At 33.9% G+C, this 21,670-nt stretch overlaps 3 protein-coding genes across 3 annotated transcripts; 2 read left to right on the top strand and 1 right to left on the bottom strand.

Moving 5' to 3' along the window:
• Window positions 1-3,445: 3,445 nt before the first annotated feature.
• Window positions 3,446-8,815, top strand: LOC112510265 (beta-fructofuranosidase, soluble isoenzyme I-like). The gene is made up of 7 exons (XM_025115619.1): window positions 3,446-3,769; window positions 3,951-3,959; window positions 5,406-6,262; window positions 6,351-6,512; window positions 6,705-6,940; window positions 7,324-7,411; window positions 8,416-8,815. Exons 1-7 carry the CDS (start codon window positions 3,460-3,462, stop codon window positions 8,605-8,607), a joined length of 1,854 nt encoding a protein of 617 aa, XP_024971387.1. The 5' UTR covers window positions 3,446-3,459; the 3' UTR covers window positions 8,608-8,815.
• Window positions 8,816-10,205: 1,390 nt separating this feature from the next.
• Window positions 10,206-13,443, top strand: LOC112523361 (tRNA (guanine(26)-N(2))-dimethyltransferase). The gene is made up of 6 exons (XM_025132943.1): window positions 10,206-10,801; window positions 11,229-11,453; window positions 11,546-11,642; window positions 11,969-12,169; window positions 12,318-12,380; window positions 12,937-13,443. Exons 1-6 carry the CDS (start codon window positions 10,206-10,208, stop codon window positions 13,039-13,041), a joined length of 1,287 nt encoding a protein of 428 aa, XP_024988711.1. The 3' UTR covers window positions 13,042-13,443.
• Window positions 13,444-13,670: 227 nt separating this feature from the next.
• Window positions 13,671-16,778, bottom strand: LOC112516935 (superoxide dismutase [Mn], mitochondrial-like). Its single transcript, XM_025124197.1, has 6 exons — window positions 16,394-16,778; window positions 15,065-15,111; window positions 14,857-14,982; window positions 14,667-14,723; window positions 14,053-14,130; window positions 13,671-13,935 (listed from the first exon to the last, which is right to left on the bottom strand). Exons 1-6 carry the CDS (start codon window positions 16,677-16,679, stop codon window positions 13,843-13,845), a joined length of 687 nt encoding a protein of 228 aa, XP_024979965.1. The 5' UTR covers window positions 16,680-16,778; the 3' UTR covers window positions 13,671-13,842.
• Between the last annotated feature and the right edge of the window lie 4,892 nt (window positions 16,779-21,670).

Here is a 21,670-nt window from a genome sequence, read left to right as displayed (position 1 = left end):
TAATAGTTATTTAAAATTATTTAAATAATTTTAAAATTCATATTTGATCATATAAAATCCAAAATTTATAATATATATATAGAGGTGAATTATTATGTAATCATTTACATTTGTACAATCAATATAACTCAATCTTAACCGTTCATTTAATTTGTTGAATATGTGATTTCATAAAAGTTTTGATTGTTTTATAATATAAATTATTGATCATAATTAATGAACCATATTCAGCTTCCATAAATATTCAAATCATAATAAATGAACTTTCATTATTTTTATAAATATCTCAATTGAATGAGTTGCATTGGTTGTACAAATATGATGAGTTGCATTTGAAACATACTCTCTCTCTATCTCTCTCTCTCTCTCTCTATATATATATATAGAAGAGAGAGAGAAAAAAAATATAGATAAAATTAAAATTCTATTAATTAACTTATTCTTTTATTTTAAAATTCGGTACCATTAATTAACATATTAGATTATTAATGCATTGTTTGAAATATATTACCATCCGGTATTCACATTTTTATTTGAATTCATTTTCAAAAGTAAATATTATTACTTTTTTACATTATATCCTTAATTATAAGATGATGAAATTTTCTATCACTGTTATTAAGAGTAAAATTATCATTTGTTTAATATAAAAGTGTAATAATTACACATTTCTAAAATATGTGTCATTTCCATTGTGAACATTTATTTTAGAACAAAAAGATATTAAAATTTACTAATTTTTCAACATGTTTTTTTTTTTTACTTTAGCAGTTTACAACTAACTTAGTAACTAGTTATTTCTCAAATATAATTAATTAATCAAGTAGTTTATATACTTATCAAAATTTTAAAAGTCAAAACACTAAAAATAATTACATTAAATTTAATAGCTTTTTTATTTTAATAATTACAATATCATTTTATTATTAAAATATTTTGTACATTTATTAAAGTATTATTTATTTTTAATAAATATTTAATTTTAAGAATTATTATTGATAAGAATAAGGAACTGTTTGGTAGTTGCTGAATGGTTTAGTGTAGAATAATTAAGTGGTCTGAATGATGAAGAGACTTTCATGATATAGTGCAAAATAAAATATAATTGTTTGATAATTGTTTACAATGAAATTAGGGCGCTGAATGGTTAAGGAAAAATCATTCAGACAATTTTAGATACATTAAGAGATAAACTTTTCTTTTGTCAAACAAGATTCACCTCTTAACGTTCAGATGTTACCTTTTAATGGAATTATTAAGAAGTAAACAAACAACCCCTAACAAAAAAATATTAATCTCTCGTAAACAATTAATTTTAGAGAGTTTTCAAATTTGTAGAATTCTTCAATTTGAAAGTTTTGAAATTTTTATTGAACAAGAAAATATTGACTAAAATACCTAAAATATATATTTAAAAAAAAACTAATCAACTTTCATATTTAAAACAATTATTTTCCTAATTTTTTTAAATAAGTAAATTATGAAACTTTTTGAAACTAAAAAAAAAATCCTTAAACTTATTGAAATGAAACAAATGAATATTTAAACTTATTAAAATAGAAAAAAAACCTTTTGTTAAATTATTGTATTTTGTTATTAATCTATTGATATATCAATAGAGAAAGAATATAATTCTTTCGTTTTATAAGTGTAAGAATTTTATTTATAAAATGTGTGTGGGATTAACAGTTCAATATATGTGTTTGTTTTGTAATTCTTCTTAGAGGTTATCGGTTTGATTTCTGCAACGCCATTAAGATTTTTTTGACCGTTCTCCGATTCCCTTAAGGATCAATCGAGCTACGCATAAGTGATAAGTTGTCATGATACACCCACTAGGGGTCGACTTACATCGATAAAAAGGTGGGGGAGAGTCCCCACTCAAATTTCGATATTTTAAAAGAATACAGCTAAAAAGTTCTTTTTTTTATTTTTTTTATATATTTAGTTTCACCTGGTCATTTTCGGCAGGTTTCCTTAGTGGTCTAGTTCGTTTTGACAAAATCGTCCACTTTCTTGCTTGACAGTCGTTCTACCTGTATATTGTTATAGCTAGTTCTTGCAATCAATGCTACAATAATAACGTTAGTTGATGATTTTGTTAAATATATCTCAATTTCTTGTACTTTTAGTTTTATATAAGTTCAAACCAATTCATCTAAAATAAAATTATGTAAATTAAATAATAATATATTTTGATATTCGTTAACTGGTTAATCAATATGGTAAAACAAATAATCGAAATCGAAATTTACCTTATTTGGTTAACCGAACTGCAACTAATCACAGTTAAAAAAAACCTACTACGTAGACTAGGAGTGCTCATGGGATGGGTTGATCGGGTTGAAGACATTTGAACAACCCAACCCAATGCCTGCGGTTTGAAAAAATCTTAACCCAACCCAACCCGTACGGGTTGGTCGGGTTAGTCGGGTTGATACTCTAGTACATTTAAATATTCTTCTAAACTTGAAATTCAAGGCTTGAATATGTTATTTCTCTATTCATAATTTCTTTTTCATCATCAACCATTTGATACAACTTATCTATATTTCTTATGTATATCACATTCAGTTAAATTTCTCAATTTATATATATATGTTCACAGTTACTGAACATATATATGAATGAGTTATATAGAGATGTGAATAGATTGAAAATATGTGTATATGAAAAACATACATGATAGTGTAATTGTCTAATTAATATATTAATAAAAATTCAACAATTATATTAAATTCAAGAAATAAAAGAATATCGGGTTCATCAGGTTGGGTTGAGTTCAAATAATAGTAACCTAATATCTACGATTTGACAATTTTACAACTCGATTTGACATCGGGTTGCTTCGGGTTGAGTTATTTCGCGTTGGGTTGGGTTGGATTCAAATAATAGTAACCCAATACTTACGATTTGACAATTTTACAACTCGATTTGACATCGGGTTGCTTCGGGTTGAGTTATTTCGCGTTGGGTTGGGTTGGATTCAAATAATAGTAACCCAATACTTACGATTTGACAATTTTACAACTCGATTAGACATCGAGTTGCTTCAGATTAAGTTATTTCGCGTTGGATTAATCGGGTTGGTCGGGTTTTTGAGCACCCCTAACGTAGACGACTAGATGGTATCGACATACTAAATCACGTCATTGTTGTTAAGGGTGTAAAGAGAACAACGGATTAATATGGACCGTGGTTTTCTGAAATTGACGTCACGTTTAATTATTACTTCATGTCACCAAGCAAACACCTTTTTTAAAGTTGTTTTTTTTAGTATTATACCAACGATGGAGATCTAATTTTCTTGAAAATTCATATTTAATTCGTCATAATTAAGGGTGAATATTAACCGTTAAAAATAAAAACAAAAAATCTACGGACCCAAACTATCTGCTTATATCTGGAGGGTGCACTAAGCCAAGGTCACTGAACCCACTTACCTCATTTCCATCAACCATGAGAACGACTGAACCCCAAACTGACCTTGAGCATGCACCCAACCACACTCCACTACTGGACCACCCCGAACCACCACCGGCCGCCGTGAGAAACCGGTTGTTGATTAGGGTTTCGTCCAGTATCACATTGGTCTCTCTGTTTTTTGTTTCAGCATTCCTACTCATTCTCCTGTACCAACACGATTCCACTTACACCGATGATAATTCAGCACCGTCGGAAAGTTCTTCCCAGCAGCCCTCCGCTGCCGATCGCCTGAGATGGGAGAGAACAGCTTTTCATTTCCAGCCCGCCAAAAATTTCATTTATGGTACGGTAGAATTCTAGAATCTTCCGATCAAACTCACGATTCATGGTCGATTTCAGTTGAATTTCGCATATTTAAGATCAAAGTTACTGTTTATGGAAAATTTTAGTCTCGATTTTGATTTTTTTTTCCTTGTATTGTTTCATGTTTCTCGATGATGTTGCTGTGTGGATTCTTGCTTCAGATCCCAACGGTATGTATTTTGCGTCATTTATTTGATTCATTCTTTTCTATATACTATATTATAATGCAGGGACGTTCCAATCTTTTTGGAGGCCCTCTTACATCCAAAACTTTTGATTACATTGCATAAATGAGATAACAAATAATATATGTTAAGAACAAAAAATAGGCTAAACCTAAAACGATTAACAATTTGAAACTAAACCTAAACCATTAATGATTTGAACCTAAAACCAAACAATTAATAGTTTGAACCTAAATAACTTCGGCTATAGTTTTACACAGGTCGATAAAAGACCCTAAACACATGTAAATTTAGGGCCCAAAATTTCGAGGGCCCTGTTCAAAATCTCACATTTAACATGCTAAGGGACGGCCCTGTTATAAAACATTTGACAAAAACTTTTAAAAATCATTTTTATGCATGAAGTACTCTTTATTGAGACACATTACTTAAAATTCAAGATTACAAGTAAATGTACATAATTACAACTTATTAAAACTTCATATTTGAATTTGTGTAACTAACTGCAAATAAATATAATCAAATAGAGGATAAACATCTCATTTTAAATCTAAAAAATCTAAAATATAATTAAGATAATAATTGAGTTATAACAAAATACTAAGTGTATCTTTATAAAAAAGTTATATTATTAAACTAAAAATAAAAAAATGAATTAAAGAAATGCACACACAATTTTTTTAAATAGTTAGTTTGGTACCAATATCAATATTTTCTTTCAATTTTTTATAGTATATTTTTATATTTATATTTTGTTAAAAAATAAAAACATTATTGTTTCTCAAAACCACATAAAATCGTATTATAATATCGACTGAGACAAAAAAATAAAACGAAATATTAAAATCGAGATGTATCTCGCCTCATTATACAAGTACATTTCTAGTTTGGAATATTTGTAGTTTTAAGAGTAGTAACATTACAATGGAAATGTAAAGTTCGAGTTTGTTATCAGCACGTATTTATTTTGTAGGGTTTTTATTTTTTTTTTGTTTTTATTGTTGGAAAATAAGAACTTAAAAAGACATTTAGGGGCCGTTTACCAAACGCTTACCTGGGTAAGCGCTTACCAAGTAACATTATCTCACCACATGAATATGGTAAAGACCAATAATTTTATCCGATAAGAGCGAGACAAAGACTAAGAGTTTTACCCGGTAAGTGAGGACGACAACACTTACCACGGTAAGTGCTTACCAGGTAAATTATTGCATACGATGTCGTTTTGGTGGACTAAAATCTTACATGATAAGTAAAAATAATAGTGTTAAATTTTACTGATAAACACTTACTGAGCAAATGTTTGGTAAACGGCCCCTTACATCATGTCCAATAAATTAAACGATATAATTTAATATATTTTGCGTTATTTAAATATCATAAATTTAGTCGACTTGACGAATTGGTGGTGGTTTGGGTGGTCCATTGTAGGTCCATTGTTCCATATGGGTTGGTACCATCTTTTCTACCAATACAACCCGTACGCACCGTTTTGGGGCAACATGACATGGGGTCACGCCGTGTCCAAAGACATGATCAACTGGTTCGAGCTTCCGATCGCCTTGGCCCCAACCGAATGGTACGATATCGAGGGTGTTTTATCAGGCTCAACCACGATCCTCCCTGATGGTCGAATCTTTGCTCTCTATACCGGAAACACAAACGATCTCGAGCAACTTCAATGCAAAGCCGTGCCAGTTAATGCATCCGACCCACTTCTTGTTGAATGGGTCAGGTACGATGCTAACCCGATCCTGTATGCTCCATCAGGGATCGGGTTAACAGATTACCGGGACCCGTCAACAGTTTGGACGGGTCCCGATGGAAAACATCGGATGATCATAGGGACTAAACGAAATACTACAGGACTCGTACTTGTATACCATACCACCGATTTCACAAACTACGTAATGTTGGACGAGCCGTTGCACTCGGTCCCCAACACTGATATGTGGGAATGTGTCGACCTTTACCCTGTGTCAACGACCAACGATAGTGCACTTGATGTTGCGGCCTATGGTCCGGGTATCAAGCATGTGCTTAAAGAAAGTTGGGAGGGACACGCGATGGACTTTTACTCGATCGGGACATACGATGCATTTAACGATAAGTGGACACCCGATAATCCCGAACTAGACGTCGGTATCGGGTTGCGGTGCGATTACGGAAGGTTCTTTGCGTCGAAGAGCCTCTACGACCCGTTGAAGAAACGAAGAGTCACTTGGGGTTATGTTGCGGAATCCGACAGTTACGACCAAGACGTCTCTAGAGGATGGGCTACTATTTATGTATGATATTTTATATACATTGTATTCGTTTGATTTGGTTTGGTTTGATTTATATCATGCCTTTTGACATTAATTTATATAAAAACAGAATGTTGCAAGGACCATTGTACTCGATCGGAAGACTGGAACCCATCTACTTCAATGGCCGGTGGAGGAAATCGAGAGCTTGAGATCCAACGGTCATGAATTCAAAAATATAACACTTGAGCCGGGCTCGATCATTCCCCTCGACGTAGGCTCAGCTACGCAGGTAGAAGTCACTTTACCCTTATTTTTCGTTTATATATAAAAGTTACTTTGAGATATTAAAATAGAAAAACTGTTAAAATTGAAAGTAACTTTTTTCCAGATAAACCGTCAAAAATGTCGAATGGGTAAGATTCTTTTAGCAATTATTTGTTTGAGCGATCGAAATGTAACTAACATATGACGACAATGGTAGTTGGACATCGTTGCAACATTTGAGGTGGATCAAGAGGCGTTAAAAGCAACAAGTGACACGAACGACGAATACGGTTGCACCACAAGTTCGGGTGCAGCCCAAAGGGGAAGTTTTGGACCATTCGGGATTGCAGTTCTTGCCCACGGAACCCTTTCGGAGTTAACTCCGGTGTATTTCTACATTGCTAAAAACACCAAGGGAGGTGTGGATACACATTTTTGTACGGATAAACTAAGGTAAAAAAAAACCTCCTTTATAATAATTCAGAACATTTAGGGACCGTTTACCAAATGTTTTTATGGGTAAACGCTTACCAAGTTACATTATCTTATCGGATGAACATGGAAAGGACCATGAATCTTACCCAGTAAGAGCGAAACAAGGACTTAGAATCTTACCCGGTAAGTGAGGGCAATGACTCTTATCACAGTCAGCTCTTACCGGGTAATTCGTTGCATAGAAAGCCGTTTTTTGTTGACTAAAATCTTACCCGATAAGTAAATGATAGTGTTGAATTTTAACGTTGGATGCTTATCGGGTAAGTGTTTAATAAACGGTCCCTAAATTTTTTTAAAAATAATAGAAAAATATTGATGTAATAAATCATGTGAAATTACAGGTCATCATATGATTATGATGGTGAGAAGGTGGTGTATGGCAGCACCGTCCCAGTGCTCGACGGCGAAGAATTCACAATGAGGATATTGGTAAGTATGTTTTACACTAGCAATATAACAAGATATATTTTGATTTTAATATTTTATTTTATTTTTTATCTCAATCAATGTTATAGTATGATCTTATATGATTTAAAAAAAACGATAATGTTTTTATTTTTAAATAAAATATAAATTTAAAAATGTCATAAAAATTTGATAAAAAATATATCCATATTAATATCAAATTAACTATTTAAAATTTCTAATTTTTGTGTGTTTTTTAATTCAATTTTTTTTATTTTATAATTTAATTTATGATCAATAACAAAATAATTTATATTTGGTTTAATAATATAATTTTATTATAAAGATAATAATTAATTATTTTGTTAGAACTCGATAATTATTCTAATTATATTTTAGATTTTTTATATATTAAAATGAGATGTTTATCCTTTATTTGATTATGTTTATCCACAGTTAGTTATACGAATTCAAATATGAAACTTTAATAAGTTGTACTTATGCATAATTTACTTGTAATCTTAAATTTTAAATAATATGCATTAATATACAGTACTTCATGCATAAAAAATGATTTTTAAAAGTTTTTGTCAAATGATTTATAATATAGTATAGATAAAAGAGTCAGGATGTTTACAAAACACTTATCTTGATAAACATTTATCAGTTCAATTACCATACCAGTGAACATAACAATTACCGAGTCTTACCGGTAAATGTTTATCATCATTCAATTTTGATGACAAGAAATGTTACAAAATAAGGTAAATGAGAATAATAACTCTTGCCAGTAAGTGTTTACCCAGTAAACGTTTCGTAAACGGTCCACAAATTAGAATTTATGTTCCCGTCATTTATTAAAGATTTCGATTTTCATCCTAAAGGTTTACACATTGCAATTTTTGTTCGTATATTTTCGTTCGTGGTTAATTTCCTGTCTTAAAGTATAATAGACCAAAACAGTAAATAATTTAAACTATAGGAAGCGAAACAACAATAAACTGTAAATAAGCCAATTGGATGTACAGGTGGATCATTCGGTGGTGGAGGGGTTTGCACAAGGGGGAAGGACAGTAATAACGTCAAGAGTGTATCCCACGAAAGCAATATACGAAGCAGCCAAGCTTTTCGTCTTCAACAATGCCACTACGACCAGTGTGAAGGCGACTCTCAAGGTCTGGCAAATGTCTCAAGCCTTTGTCAAGGCTTATCCGTTTTAGTTTTTTATGCATCTTTTTAAGACATTGTTGTTTCATATGATTCAAGTTTTATCTGTGTGTTATGTTAAGACACGCAGCTTAAAATAGCCACATGTGAGATCATTTGCGTATGGCCGTCAACTATTTTTTAATATGCAACTTCAGTAATGCTATTTACAGTATGTTTTAAGGATATTTCCTTTTTAAATAAATTGTTTCAAATTTAATCAGTAAATTGTAAAATAATAGGAGTTTATTTTATAAGCAAATCAATTTAATTTAGGCCATATTTCCTAACTAATTAATAGTAAGTTGTTATCCAAAATATTAATTGATATATTAGGTACTGTTTACCAAACGTTTGTCCGGGTAAGCGTTGACCAAGTCACTTTACTTTACTGAATAAATATGGCAAGGACTAAAAATTTTACCCGGTGAGAGCGAAGATAAGAATCGAGAGTCTTACCCGGTAAATGAGGACGAAGACTCTTACCATGGTTAGCGCTTACCGAGATAAATTGTTGTATACGATGCGTTTTGGTAAATAAAATCTTACCCGATAAGTAAGCGACAGTATTGAATTTTACTGATAAGTGCTTAATAGATAAGTGTTTAGGTGAACGTCCCCTTGGTCTTACTTGTTAAAAACTAATTGAAATTAAATAAAATAAAAATATAAATCATTCAATTAGAAAAAGTTAGGAAAAAGTGAAATATGAAACCATTTTTTAATAAAAATAGAAAAGAGTAAATTACAAATTTTGCCCCTGTGGTTATTGAAAATTATAGATCGGATCCTTAAATGAAATAATTATATATAAGGTTATTATTGTTTAATTTTTGTTAGGGATTGTGTCCCTCGTTCCAACTCCACTAACCGAGACTTCGTTAAGTCAAGGATGATATTGTCTTTTAACAATTTTCATTTTTAAATTATATTTATTATGTTCAATTATACATTTTTTTGTTAATAAAAATAAACGGAGAGATTAAATCGGGACGTTTTTACAAACGACGACGATTGATGTCTTGTAATTCAAAAAGTACTGGGACGAAGTATTTCCGGCAAACCACATGAACCATTAAAACAAATACCATATTAATGTATATATTAAACAATATATATTAGTAATATTTTAGTTTATATCTCATTCTTATGTTTCATCTAATTTAATAGAATTAAAAAAAGTATATTTTATCCCATCTTTTTTCAATTCTTGTCATTATCTGATTATTACATCAAACGTAAGACAGTGAGTTTTTAATTCTCGAGATTTTTAGGACCCATCAAACGTACAATAGTGATTTTTTTTTTTATTAACTGAATATCCAACCCGCTATGTGAGCCGACTAATCCCAAGACACGTAGCCCGGAGTCACCGCATTTGAATCTTCGTGGCCACAAGATGATTTTTGTTTCTCATTTGATTTGAACATGAGATCTCCTAACATTTTTGACATTTGAAGTCAAGCTTAAACCAATCATACACAACTCTTATAATTAGAATAGTGAATTTTCTGTTCATGTGCCGGCACACCATAAAGAAACGGAGCGGAATCCGGGTTATAATCATAAGAAAACCCCTGGGGATGACATAAACCCTTGTTTTCTTCCCGCCATGATATCCGTCTGTCCAACGACCCTATCCCCCTTCCATCTCACTTCACCACCGCAAAACCCTAGCCACAGACCATCCAATCTCCGCCCTCTCACCGCCCTTGTTTCCGATTCTCACTATGAAACCGAAAGAGGTTTTGAATTTGAAACCGGAGACACCTTCTTCCGCCACGAAAGCGCTACCGGCCGGGATCTCGGTGTTCTAGCTGCCGCTCTTTATAAGAGGTCCAACGATAAGCTACGAGTTCTTGATGCAATGTGCGGTTGTGGAATTCGATCTCTGCGTTACTTAGCTGAAGCCAGAGCTGATTTTGTGTTGGCTAACGATGCAAACGAGGATTGTAATGGTGTTATAGTGTCCAATTTATCGACGGTTTCGAGTGAGGACGAAGGGAGATGGAAGGTCAGTCATTCGGTTGCGAATCGTGTTTTGGCGGAGAGATATGTTGAGAGGGATTATTTCGATTTCATTGATGTTGATTCGTTTGGGAGTGATTCCAGTTTCTTTAGGTCTGCATTTGATACTGTCAAATTGGGTGGATTGCTTTACGTTACATCAACCGACGGATTTTCTTCCGGCGGCCATCGGCCTAACCAGTGAGTCTTACCTTTTAGTTTCTTTATATAATGATATCTGAGGATAATTCGCACATCAGCTTTATACCTGACACTTCAATCATTAGGGTTTTAGGAAACGAAAACACAATAATTTGTACTTAGGTTTCAGCTAATCGATCTTGAATTGCTAGCTCTGTGAACAAAACCACAAACTAAAAATCTAGTGTAATTGGGTACATTGAATGAAAAACTGAAAACCAAAAAACAAACATGAACAGTAAAATGGTCTTTCCTGTCATTCAACACCACAAATAAACAATCCATACAGACAACCTGCTATAAAGAACTACATGGCTTAATGGAAAAACAACCAAAACCAACTGTAGGTTTTTTTTGTACTCGTTTAGTCCTTTTCTGTGGGAATGCTTCCTAACAAATGTATGCCTTATGTTTTTTCTATGTTTAGTTCCTTAGCTGCATATGGAGCATACATTCGGCCGCATCCCTACTCGAACGAAATTGGTTTGCGGATGCTTATAGGTGGTGCTGTACGCGAGGCTTCTGTTTTGGGTTATCACGTTTCGCCACTCTTTTCATACTATTCATACCATGGACCTGTCTTCAGAGTCTTGCTACGCGTTAACCGCGGAAAGCTACCACATGGGCATGTACTATTGGTTACCGTCTGTTTGTTTGTTGTTTTTACGTTACTTTATGCAAAGTTTGTCCTAATTCAAGTAATTGTGTTTCTAAAACATGTTTTATGGTATCTTCTTTTAACAGGCATTATAGGTTTATCAGCTACTGTGATTCTTGTGGTAACTCTCAAGCTGTTTCATGGGATGAACTTGGTCAAATGAATTGTTCTTGTGGATCAGATGTATGATTTCTTCTTCTAATTTATCCTTCATAGGCATGAAATGAGGTTAGCATAATATAAAATAAAACAAAATTAATTATATAAAGTAAGGTCTTATGAAACAGCTTTAACCCCCAAAACTTTTTCCACTACGTTGGAAGTTGGAACAATAGAGCGGTAGCTCAGGACACCCTCCTCTCCCTCCCACCCTGGGGCGCCCCGCCCATCAGTGGGATATACGGGGTCGTTTGGTTTGGAAGACCTATCTTGACCGAAACACAGGTGATATTTGTCTTTTTCATATCTGCTATGACTGCAAAATGGTCTAAATCTACTTTATCTTACAGGTACCTGATTCACTTGTTGTTTCTGGGCCTCTTTGGACAGGGCCTCTTCACTGTGCAGCCTATCTTACAGAAATGCTTGGTTTGGCAGGAGAATGGGGATGGTTGGGCAGTGGGACAAAAAATGATCTCGATAAACTATTACAGCGGATGATTGATGAAAGTGATCCCAATTTATCATTTGGTTACATCAAACTTGATGAGGTTCATACTGTTATTTTTTGTCTTTCTATGTTCTATAACTTGGTGGGTGCATTTCACCATTTATTTAAACATGTTATTCTTTTATGCTGTTAGCGATGTCCTATGTTTTGTAATCTAGTGGTTAATATGCTTCTCATATATGTAACAGATAGCAAGCCGTGCGAAGGTCAATTCTCCTCCTCTAGTGACAATATTGAATGCAATCCACCAGGTAAGCCGTAGAGATTTAAATATATCCAATTTTATACCATCTAAAGAAAACCAGTTATGAACCTCACATTTGTTCCTACTGCCTTCCCCCGTCACTGTTAATTGTTCATGTTGCTTGTTGACACACTCACATTTGTCGCTTGCTCTCGTTTCTTTTACGTTTGCAAGTCGGTCTTCTTGGAAACAGCTAATTTCCCATTTTACCTTTAATCACGTTGGATAAAATCTCTCTCTTAATTAAGGATAAAACTGTCATTTTGTTAAAGTGTAATAATTACACATTCCTAAAACAGTGTGTATTTCTCATTGTGGACATTATTTTGGGACGGAGGTAGAAAACCATATAAAGCACTACATCAACATCACACTCGACCACAAATAGAATACCATGTATGCATGGTCAAGTAAAATTTGTCTTCCTTGATTTGGAAATATTGTGTTCATGGAAACAGCCTGCATCCTCTTATGTTTGCGTGCATCTTACCCTTCAAAGTCCAAACCCTGTTTCTCCGTGATATTTACTGGGTTTGGTAGGTTCTGATAATTTGTTATTGTAGGAGGGATACAGTGTTAGTAGATCTCACATTTCCTCCAATGCAATCAAGACAAATTGCCCCATGTCAGAGTGTATTAGGATCGCCAAGCAACTGCGCCAATGCTGAGTTATATAAAGACAGATGGCTGTTTTTGGCTTTTTGAGTATTGCACCACAAATTGAACTGCATAGTCCCAATGGAAGCTGATTGTTGGCACTTGGCAGGGGCCGAGTCTTCTACTACTGACCCTCCCACACACAAAAGACTATTCTACCCTTTATTTGCTTTCTTTCTAATACGGACTCTGTTCTCATCAAAGTGCCGTGGTGTTGATAGACCTTCTATTCTTAACAAGCATCAAGTTTCACACATCTCATGTTGGCTCCACTGATATAAACGGCTTAAGTGTAACGCTGTGGCACACCATAGGTCTAATGAACACCTTTTGTAACACAATATTTGATTTTTCTTGCCTTTTAATGTCTTCTTTGTTAGTTTTTAATATGTAATCTGATTTAAATTGTTTAACATGATTGACTCAATATATTGGAGACGTGGTATCATAAGTTACACCTTATAAAATGCCGTGACGTCCTAACAACGCTTGTGGCTTGGCCTTGCAGCCACACCATTTAAAATTTACATGGCCCAAACTCTTCTATAAAGGGATTCTCCTCAATTACTTGTTTGATCTAAATGAACAAGAGAGGTGTTGGTAAGAATACAAAACGCATAGCCTAATCATCACAGGTCTGGGTTCATAAGAGCAAGGCACATCTCATTATCCATCAAGCATGAAAAGTTGGGTACATAAAGAGGAAGTTACGATTACAAGCCAGCAAAAACCAGATGACAAGGGTTTATTTATGTTTTGCATACACAAAGGGCAAAATGGGGCTTCTTTATTACATCTTCAAGATTCTTACTTTAAGGGCATTCTTTCTTATACACTTCACTGGCATACTTCCAGTTGATCACTTTCCAAATATTCTTCAAATAATCTGGTCTAACATTTTTGTACTGCATCAAGAAAACATCCAAACATAAATACATGATCATTAAATTAGGTAGATATCTATGTATATGGATCATAACAAGCTAATGCAAAAAACTAACTTCCACTACTCAAACAATCACCTGTAAGTAGTATGCATGCTCCCAAACGTCTATGCCGATCAGGGGAACCAAGCTTGCACCTTTTGTAACCAGTGGGTCCTGCACCACAAGTATAATAACTTATTGTAAATGCAGAAAGATCTTGAGAATTTATTCAGAACAAGGCTCAAAAAGAGCACTTGTTAGTACAGAGAAAAAGGGTTGAGGAAAGAATAAGAACTGCAGAAAACAGATAAAAATCATTTGATTCAAAAGGGTAGGACACACAGCGACACAAATATTCAAAAAGAAAGTTAAAATAGCACCTCCGAGTAGTCTATGTTGATCTTTTTATATGCAGACCATATTTAAAACTTATCTTTTGTCTATTCAATATCTGAAGATGCAAAGCGGCACCAACAAACAAAACTAACTCCATATAATTTACACATTTCAATGTTGTACCATCCTAATATAATTTTATCAGCAAGGAACTGAAGAAGCCAGCCAATTCCAATTAATGTCACCTATTCTCTTACATGATTAGAAGACAGGCATAATGGCAATTGCAGCATTTTAACAGCTGCAGATGATCAAGTCTAGGGACATGGTTATTATACTTATATGACTTGACAACCAAAATTAAGATTGTATACCTGGTTCGCAGTTGTTTCAATCACAAGCCTTTTCAATTCCTTGTCCACGGCAAGCCACTGTCAATATATCACAATTTTAAAGCAAACAAGAATCCAAGAAAGACTAAGAATTGTATTCCAAGATCACCGAATGATGAAAATCAAAGACAAACAGAAATGATACAGGAGTGGACAAGATAACAGAACATACCACCCATCCAGAGCCCTGCACAGCAGCACCTTCAGTATTCATCTTGGCAATCAATTTCTCCATAGAGCCAAAGTGCTGGTCGATAGCCCAGCCCAAAGAACCATGTGGTGGTTCACCGCCCCCTTCCTGTAAAAATATTCAATCTTTCATTCAAGCCGTATGGTCAGAAATCGGAATCATCAATTGAGTCTCAAGGAAAAAGGCTTACATGAGTAGGAGCAAGATTCTTCCAGAAAATAGAGTGATTCACATGACCTGATCATAAAAAAAACATCTCTAGTCAGATCTAGGACAGAAGGCACACACAAAAAGTAATGCACAGCTACTTCAATAACTTAATATGTAGTGTATGAGATGTTGCAGAAACAATAAATCCCTAAAAAGGAATGATTGCATCAAACAATCATATCAAGGAAGATGTATGTGATTTCACAAACTAACCAACTGCTAGATGGGGGAAATGGCACTGAACACCAAACAAAAAGACAAGGCATAGTGAAAAAGTGGCGAGATAAGAATATCACAGCAAACATACTAATCAACTAACCAACTGGTTATTGGAAGTATCACAATTAACCCCAAACAACAAACGAGGTAACAAAGAAAGAAAGAACATAGCAGCAAACAAATTAATTGAATTCTCATAATTTCATTTATCACTCAAATGGGTTACCTAGCAAATAGCAGCAAACATATTATGCGCATAGACACCAAAAAATGCGTCAACCCCTTTGTCTAGAAATGAACTCCTTTAATAATCAAGCCAAACTCTTCCGCATACAAAACCAACCATGATGAAACTCACATTAGCACGGACTTCCAATTTGACCCATCTTCAGATTAAGATTGATGTGTATTTACGAACTTCTCGAAAACCAATAGATAATGAACAGTATTTCATATAAACGCATATCAATTAACAGACACTTAAGTCATTATTTGTGAGGACAAACATTAATCAATTAATTAGTACTCTTTATTCGAGGTAGCTAGTTTAGGGGTGAAGAATCTATGCTTTCTCATACATAAATTCAAAACACATGATTGGATTAGGCTTATTTCTTTCATGATCAGAATCCACATTTCTAATATCAAATCCATGTAGCTTTTATACAAGATAAATATGGATTATGAGTAGGAGATATACTATACTCTTGCAATAATCAAGCTAAACCCTTCCACATACAGACCATAACGACACTCACACCAACACACACTCGTCCTTTTTGACCCATCCTTGGTTGATGATTGATATGTCTTTATGAACTTCTCTGAAACTACAAGATTTTTAACAGTTTTTAATATAAATGGATCTCAATTACCATCCCAAATATCATCATGTCGATGATGAAGTTAATTAGTTAAATAATACCTCTCTACTCTTTAGAAATAGCTAGCGTAAATCCTATTTTCGAACAATGGACAATCAATTTTCAAATTGGGTCCTTCTAGCATGTATTCAACCAAAATTACCGACAAAAAATAAAATTGTCCGTACTGGAAACAGCATAAGATAGAGGGAAAAACAGGAACAAACCTCCGCCATTGAACTTAATGGCGCTCTGCAATTTGACAGCGGTGGAGGCATCACCCTTGGCGATGGCGTCATCAAGCTGCTCGAGAGCCTTATTGTAGTTGGTAATGTAAGTCTGGTGGTGTTTCTGATGATGGAGCTGCATAATCTCTCCGCTAATCGCCGGCTCCAGTGCACCATAATCGTAGGCCAGATCGGGAAGCGTAAACGTCTGCAGTCCACGAATCTGTTGCTGAAACCTCGATAACGCACCTAGGGTTTTCCCACTGACGAGGGTTCGAAGGGCCATTTGTTCTGCGAATCAATTGAGAGAGAGATTCGGCCGTGAAAATAGTTTCAAATTTTCAATTGGAACCGACTGATGTGCGCTTCTCTACTTCTCTGTGTGCTTGATAAAAAGAAAAGTGGTAGGTGAGTCTCAAGTTTTATGTAGAGGTGGTGTTAAAAGTCTAAAAAATAATTAATAAGATTGTTTTTTTTATTAACCCGGATATCCAACCCGTTATACGAGCCAATTAATTCCAAGGTGACCATCTGCTTTGCAGATAGCTCGGAGTCACCGCATTTGAACCTCCGTGGCCACAAGAGAATTTTTATTTCTCCTTGGATTTGGACTTGGGACCTTCTGGTATTTTTGACATTTGTCAAGCTCAAACCAATTAGACACTACCCTTGTGGTTAAGATTGTTTATTTTTGTAAACTGATAAATATATTTGTTTAAATTATCTATTTTATCCATTAAAAAATTATAGTGTTGCATTTATTGATAAATTTAAACAACTTCACATATTTATTCATCATCATTACGAAATTTACATCTAAATTATATAATTAACATTCATTTAAATAAAAATATGTCATTAACAGTATTTAACACATTTAAATCCTACTAAAATACATCAATTAAGAGAGGTGATGATTGATTTGGTAAGGATCGGTTGAGAGAAATGATCAATTAAGATTAATCGATTGAAAATGTCGTTGTTGTGGGTTTGAAGAATAATAATAGACAAATAAGAGGTTGATTTACCTCTTAGTATATAATAAAATAATAAGACATAAGTGTCTCTGAAAAATTAAAAAAAAAAAACAAACGGTCTAAATGACCTTACCTCTAAACGGATCAGACATAAAAGACTGATAAATATTTTTTATAAAAAACAAACAAGACAGTATTCTACTCGAATACATGTCTATTTACTAACTAAACACCTATCTACTAATAATAAATTTTTATAATGATTTATGTTTAAATGTACATCACGTCTTTACCTTCTTTCACAACATGTCTGATCTCGAACGACATACCAAGAATCATAACGCTGACATTTACTAAACCAATGACTTCTTTAGAATATCTTATGTAAATCAATCTTTCTTTGTATATTATATATGAAAATTTAAGATAACTGTTTATAAATTAAAACACAGATCAACTATCGAGAGATTAATTATACAAAATTCCACTTTACTTCAATTAAAGTAATTTATTTTATATGGTTACAATGATTTTAAGTTACAAATAATATATTATCATAGTTTATCTTTCTATTCATTTCATCTTTATATAAATATATAATCACAATATATGGACTTCAAGACATAAGATAGGGACATGAAATAGAGTCACCAAACCATGGGAGTGAACTTGCCTTATATCCAATAAATCTCTATGGGCTTCAAGACACAGGATTTTGAGGACATGAAACAAACTAATCTGATCTATATCAACAGAGCAAACTTTCCTTAAATCCAATCCATTTTTTATATGTGTTTGCTAATATTTTTATAATTTAGTTCATTAATACTATAAAGTATTGATTCCTAGGATGCGTTTGGTATATGCGGACATGATAAAAAAAAATACAAAAACTTGTTGTCCCACGTTTAGTACAACACTAGATTGGAATAGGATAGGACTTGAATATGACAAAAATGTATTCTGTCCCATCTAAATAGATGTATTACACATTTTTTTTATCTATGAGGCAGTGACATAACACACTATAAGTACGGGGTGGTTGTGATCTTGTTTCTTTAAACTTTAAAGGCCCCAAACTTCACATTTGTGGCTGAAACTTCGATTTACCATCTATAGATGCACCCTTGTAGCTCAACGAGTAATACCCGAATATGGGATTTGTACTAAATTCCACTAGCTTAAATCTAGAAATAAACCACAAGAGTGGTGTCTGATTGGTTTGAACTTGGCTCCAAAGATCAAAAATACCAGGAGGTTCCAGGTTCAAATCCAARGAAGAATAAAAATCCCCTTGTGACCACGGAGGTTCAAATGCGGTGACTCCGGGCTATCTGCAAAGCAAGTGGTCGCCCTGGGATTAGTCGAATCGCATAGCGGGTTGGATATCCAGGTTAATAAAAAAACCTAGAAACATTTAACCATTTTAAGAAGCCGAGTTGAACTGTATTGCTACGATCAAAAGCCCATATTTCAGCTTTTGTTACACCCAAACTCAAGTATTGAAATACCTTCCCCTCACTGTTCAAGACCTCTTGGCTTCCACCAAAAGAAAGATGGGTAAAATAAAAAGAAAGACAGAAGAGAACAACCAAAACAAGAAACTTTAACAAAAAAAATGGAGTCCTACACTTGAATAGGTTTTGCAATATCCCTAACTTCTAGCTTCTGATTAACTACATCATCGTTTGGGTTTCAAGTAGGTCCCTGGCCTCGGCTTGGGGCATTTGGAATTTAAATTTAGGATTTTGCTTATATACCTCATCGTATCAAGTGAGCCACTAAAACCATGGAACATCTCAGCAACTTGATCTCACAAAACCTTAAGGGTCGGCAAATAAAGGCTAGGCCTCGAGCTCATCCCGATCCGCCAATTCAAGTCTCCACAGGGCCACAGGGGAGTTTCCCATGAATTAGTTGAGGTGCACATAAGCTAGCCCGGATGCCAACGGTTACCAAAAAAGATCTGACAACTGTCGCATACGAGGCGAACTGGTCAAGCTTGTTATTTCTGTGTCTGGGGTACTAGTGGTAATAAATTATGATCCTGATGCGTGTGAAACGAAGTGGGAGTTCTAAAGATGTCTCTGCAAAAAGGGCATCCTTTTTTACTATGAAACATTATGCTACATGTATTTCCCTCTTCGTCGAGCTCACTACTGTCAACTAGGAACCAACCAGCCTGCAAGGGCTCAAGAAACTATGATGAATCATGACTATTTTGCCTACTTTGTTGCCTTAACTTTCACCATTCTATTCAAAGATGGGGGGGTAAACTATATTACAAGTGATGTGTGGGATCTTGATAAGTTCTATTCAACCAATATAGGCTGCTTCATAAATAGGATAATCTGTTTGCCAACAGAAGATCCCATGGATTCTGCTTTGAGATAGGATTTAGATGAATAAACTATTAAGCATTGTGGATATGCTCATATGCAATCGCTAAAAGATTAAAGTAAACCAACAAAACGGGTCCAGGAGAGAGCTATTGGTCTTCACTACACAGGAATTACAGGATGTGAACATCATAGCCATGGCTAAAATAAAAATGCGTCAGGATTTAACGATCATCAATTATCTGGTAGATGAAGTTCCATAAACAAGTCTACAATACAGATCTGAACAAACTGAGATATTTTGTTACTGCGTAGAGCATTAAATATAGGTATAGAACTTGAAATTGCAGATCGATCGTCTCAAATTACATTTCCATGCCCATGATATTGGAGTTTCTAACGCACACCCTAAGAAATTTGAACTAAATGAGCTCCAATTGGAATTCTGAACCCTAAAATCCATGTCCCCAAACACTACTTAAGACCTCTCGTCATTTTCAATAAATGATTTCGAATCTCATGAACTTATGATGAAATTGTAACGAAAGTTCCAAAGAATCACGTACAGACAAGATTAAATTTCTAAGAATTAAATTCAATTTAAAATTGAAGAAAAATACGACATCAAACCTCAATGCGCGAGAACGGAAGACCGCCGCCGATTGCTTCTTTCAGACACTTTCTTCCCGGGTAAAAATGCGATTTTAAATTGGGGGTAATGAGATCAGGGAGCGTCGATAGCACGCGACTGTAGGAGCGTGGTATAGTTTTTCTAAATGTAAGCGCCACCGCAGTAAACGCTGTTTTAATTGGAAAAAATAACTTTATTTTCAGAAAAGTCCTTCAACTATGAGGTTTGTTAACTTTGTTCCATAAAATAAGATGTCTTTATTTGCATTTTGTCCTTAAACTTTCCAGAATATTCCTAATCATACTTTTCCATAAATTGGATCATAAATTCTTTTTATCATATTTTTGGACTGAATTTTCATTTATTTCATCTCGAGCAACTTTACTAAAAAGGAAAATACCTTAAATTAATCTCATTTGTACAATATAAATTGATAGCATTCCTCCTTTGATTTCAGCATCTTGTTGTATGGAGTTGAATATTTGGGATTACGTGAGATCAATTTGTTTTCGTAAAAACTTGTGAGACATTTTTTTACACTTAAAAGTTCACAGCAAACGCTGTGAATGTAACATTCACATTGTTTTTGTTGTGAAAGTTCGATTTTTTCTTACCTTCATAGCATTTTGTTGTGAAGTTTCAAGTGTAAAAAAGTGGTCTCACGGGTCTCACGTGAACCCGACCCTGCATTGGAGAATAGACAAAATATAAATTTTTATATCATTTTTCTGTGGAGTTTTAAATGTAAAAAAGTGGTCTCACAGGTCTCACGAAAACAAACGGGTCTCACGTGAACCCGACCATGCATTGAAGAATAGACAAAATATAAATTTTTATGTCATTTTAAAAATCTTATGAATTAAAACAACAAGAATGTGATAAAATGACAAAATGAAAAGAGTATCCAAGATTTATTTTCGTTTTTTATTGGAAAACTTTGAAATTAAATAGCCGCCTTTGATTTTGAAAGAAATTAGATAGGTTTCAATTGAGGTTGATTCACATGATGAGCTGTATAAATACGAGCTTTGAGAGCAAGTGAAATTGAACCCCAATATTTTAAAGACTGTTCAAAAACCAACATTTAACATTTTAATAGACAACTTTGTATAAAAAGACATGAGCCAAACCATGCCAAAAAAGCTTAATCATGCCTCAAAGGCCTAATTAAAGCTTCACCATGAAAAGCTCAAATAAATCCCTTTCGTTGAAAGTTTGGCTCGAACCAAGGCTTGAAAAGGCCCAGATAATCTATACTATATTATAAAGCATTTGGCTAAAACTCTTAAAAACTCTTAAAACTCTTAAACTCTTAAAAACTCTTAAACCC

The sequence above is a fragment of the Cynara cardunculus genome (genome assembly GCF_001531365.2).
Source record: "Cynara cardunculus var. scolymus isolate 2C chromosome LG 1, CcrdV1, whole genome shotgun sequence".
Classification (NCBI taxonomy): Eukaryota; Viridiplantae; Streptophyta; class Magnoliopsida; order Asterales; family Asteraceae; genus Cynara; species Cynara cardunculus.
Note: the sequence above shows the minus strand (reverse complement) of the source record. Positions and strands in the feature narration are given on the sequence as shown.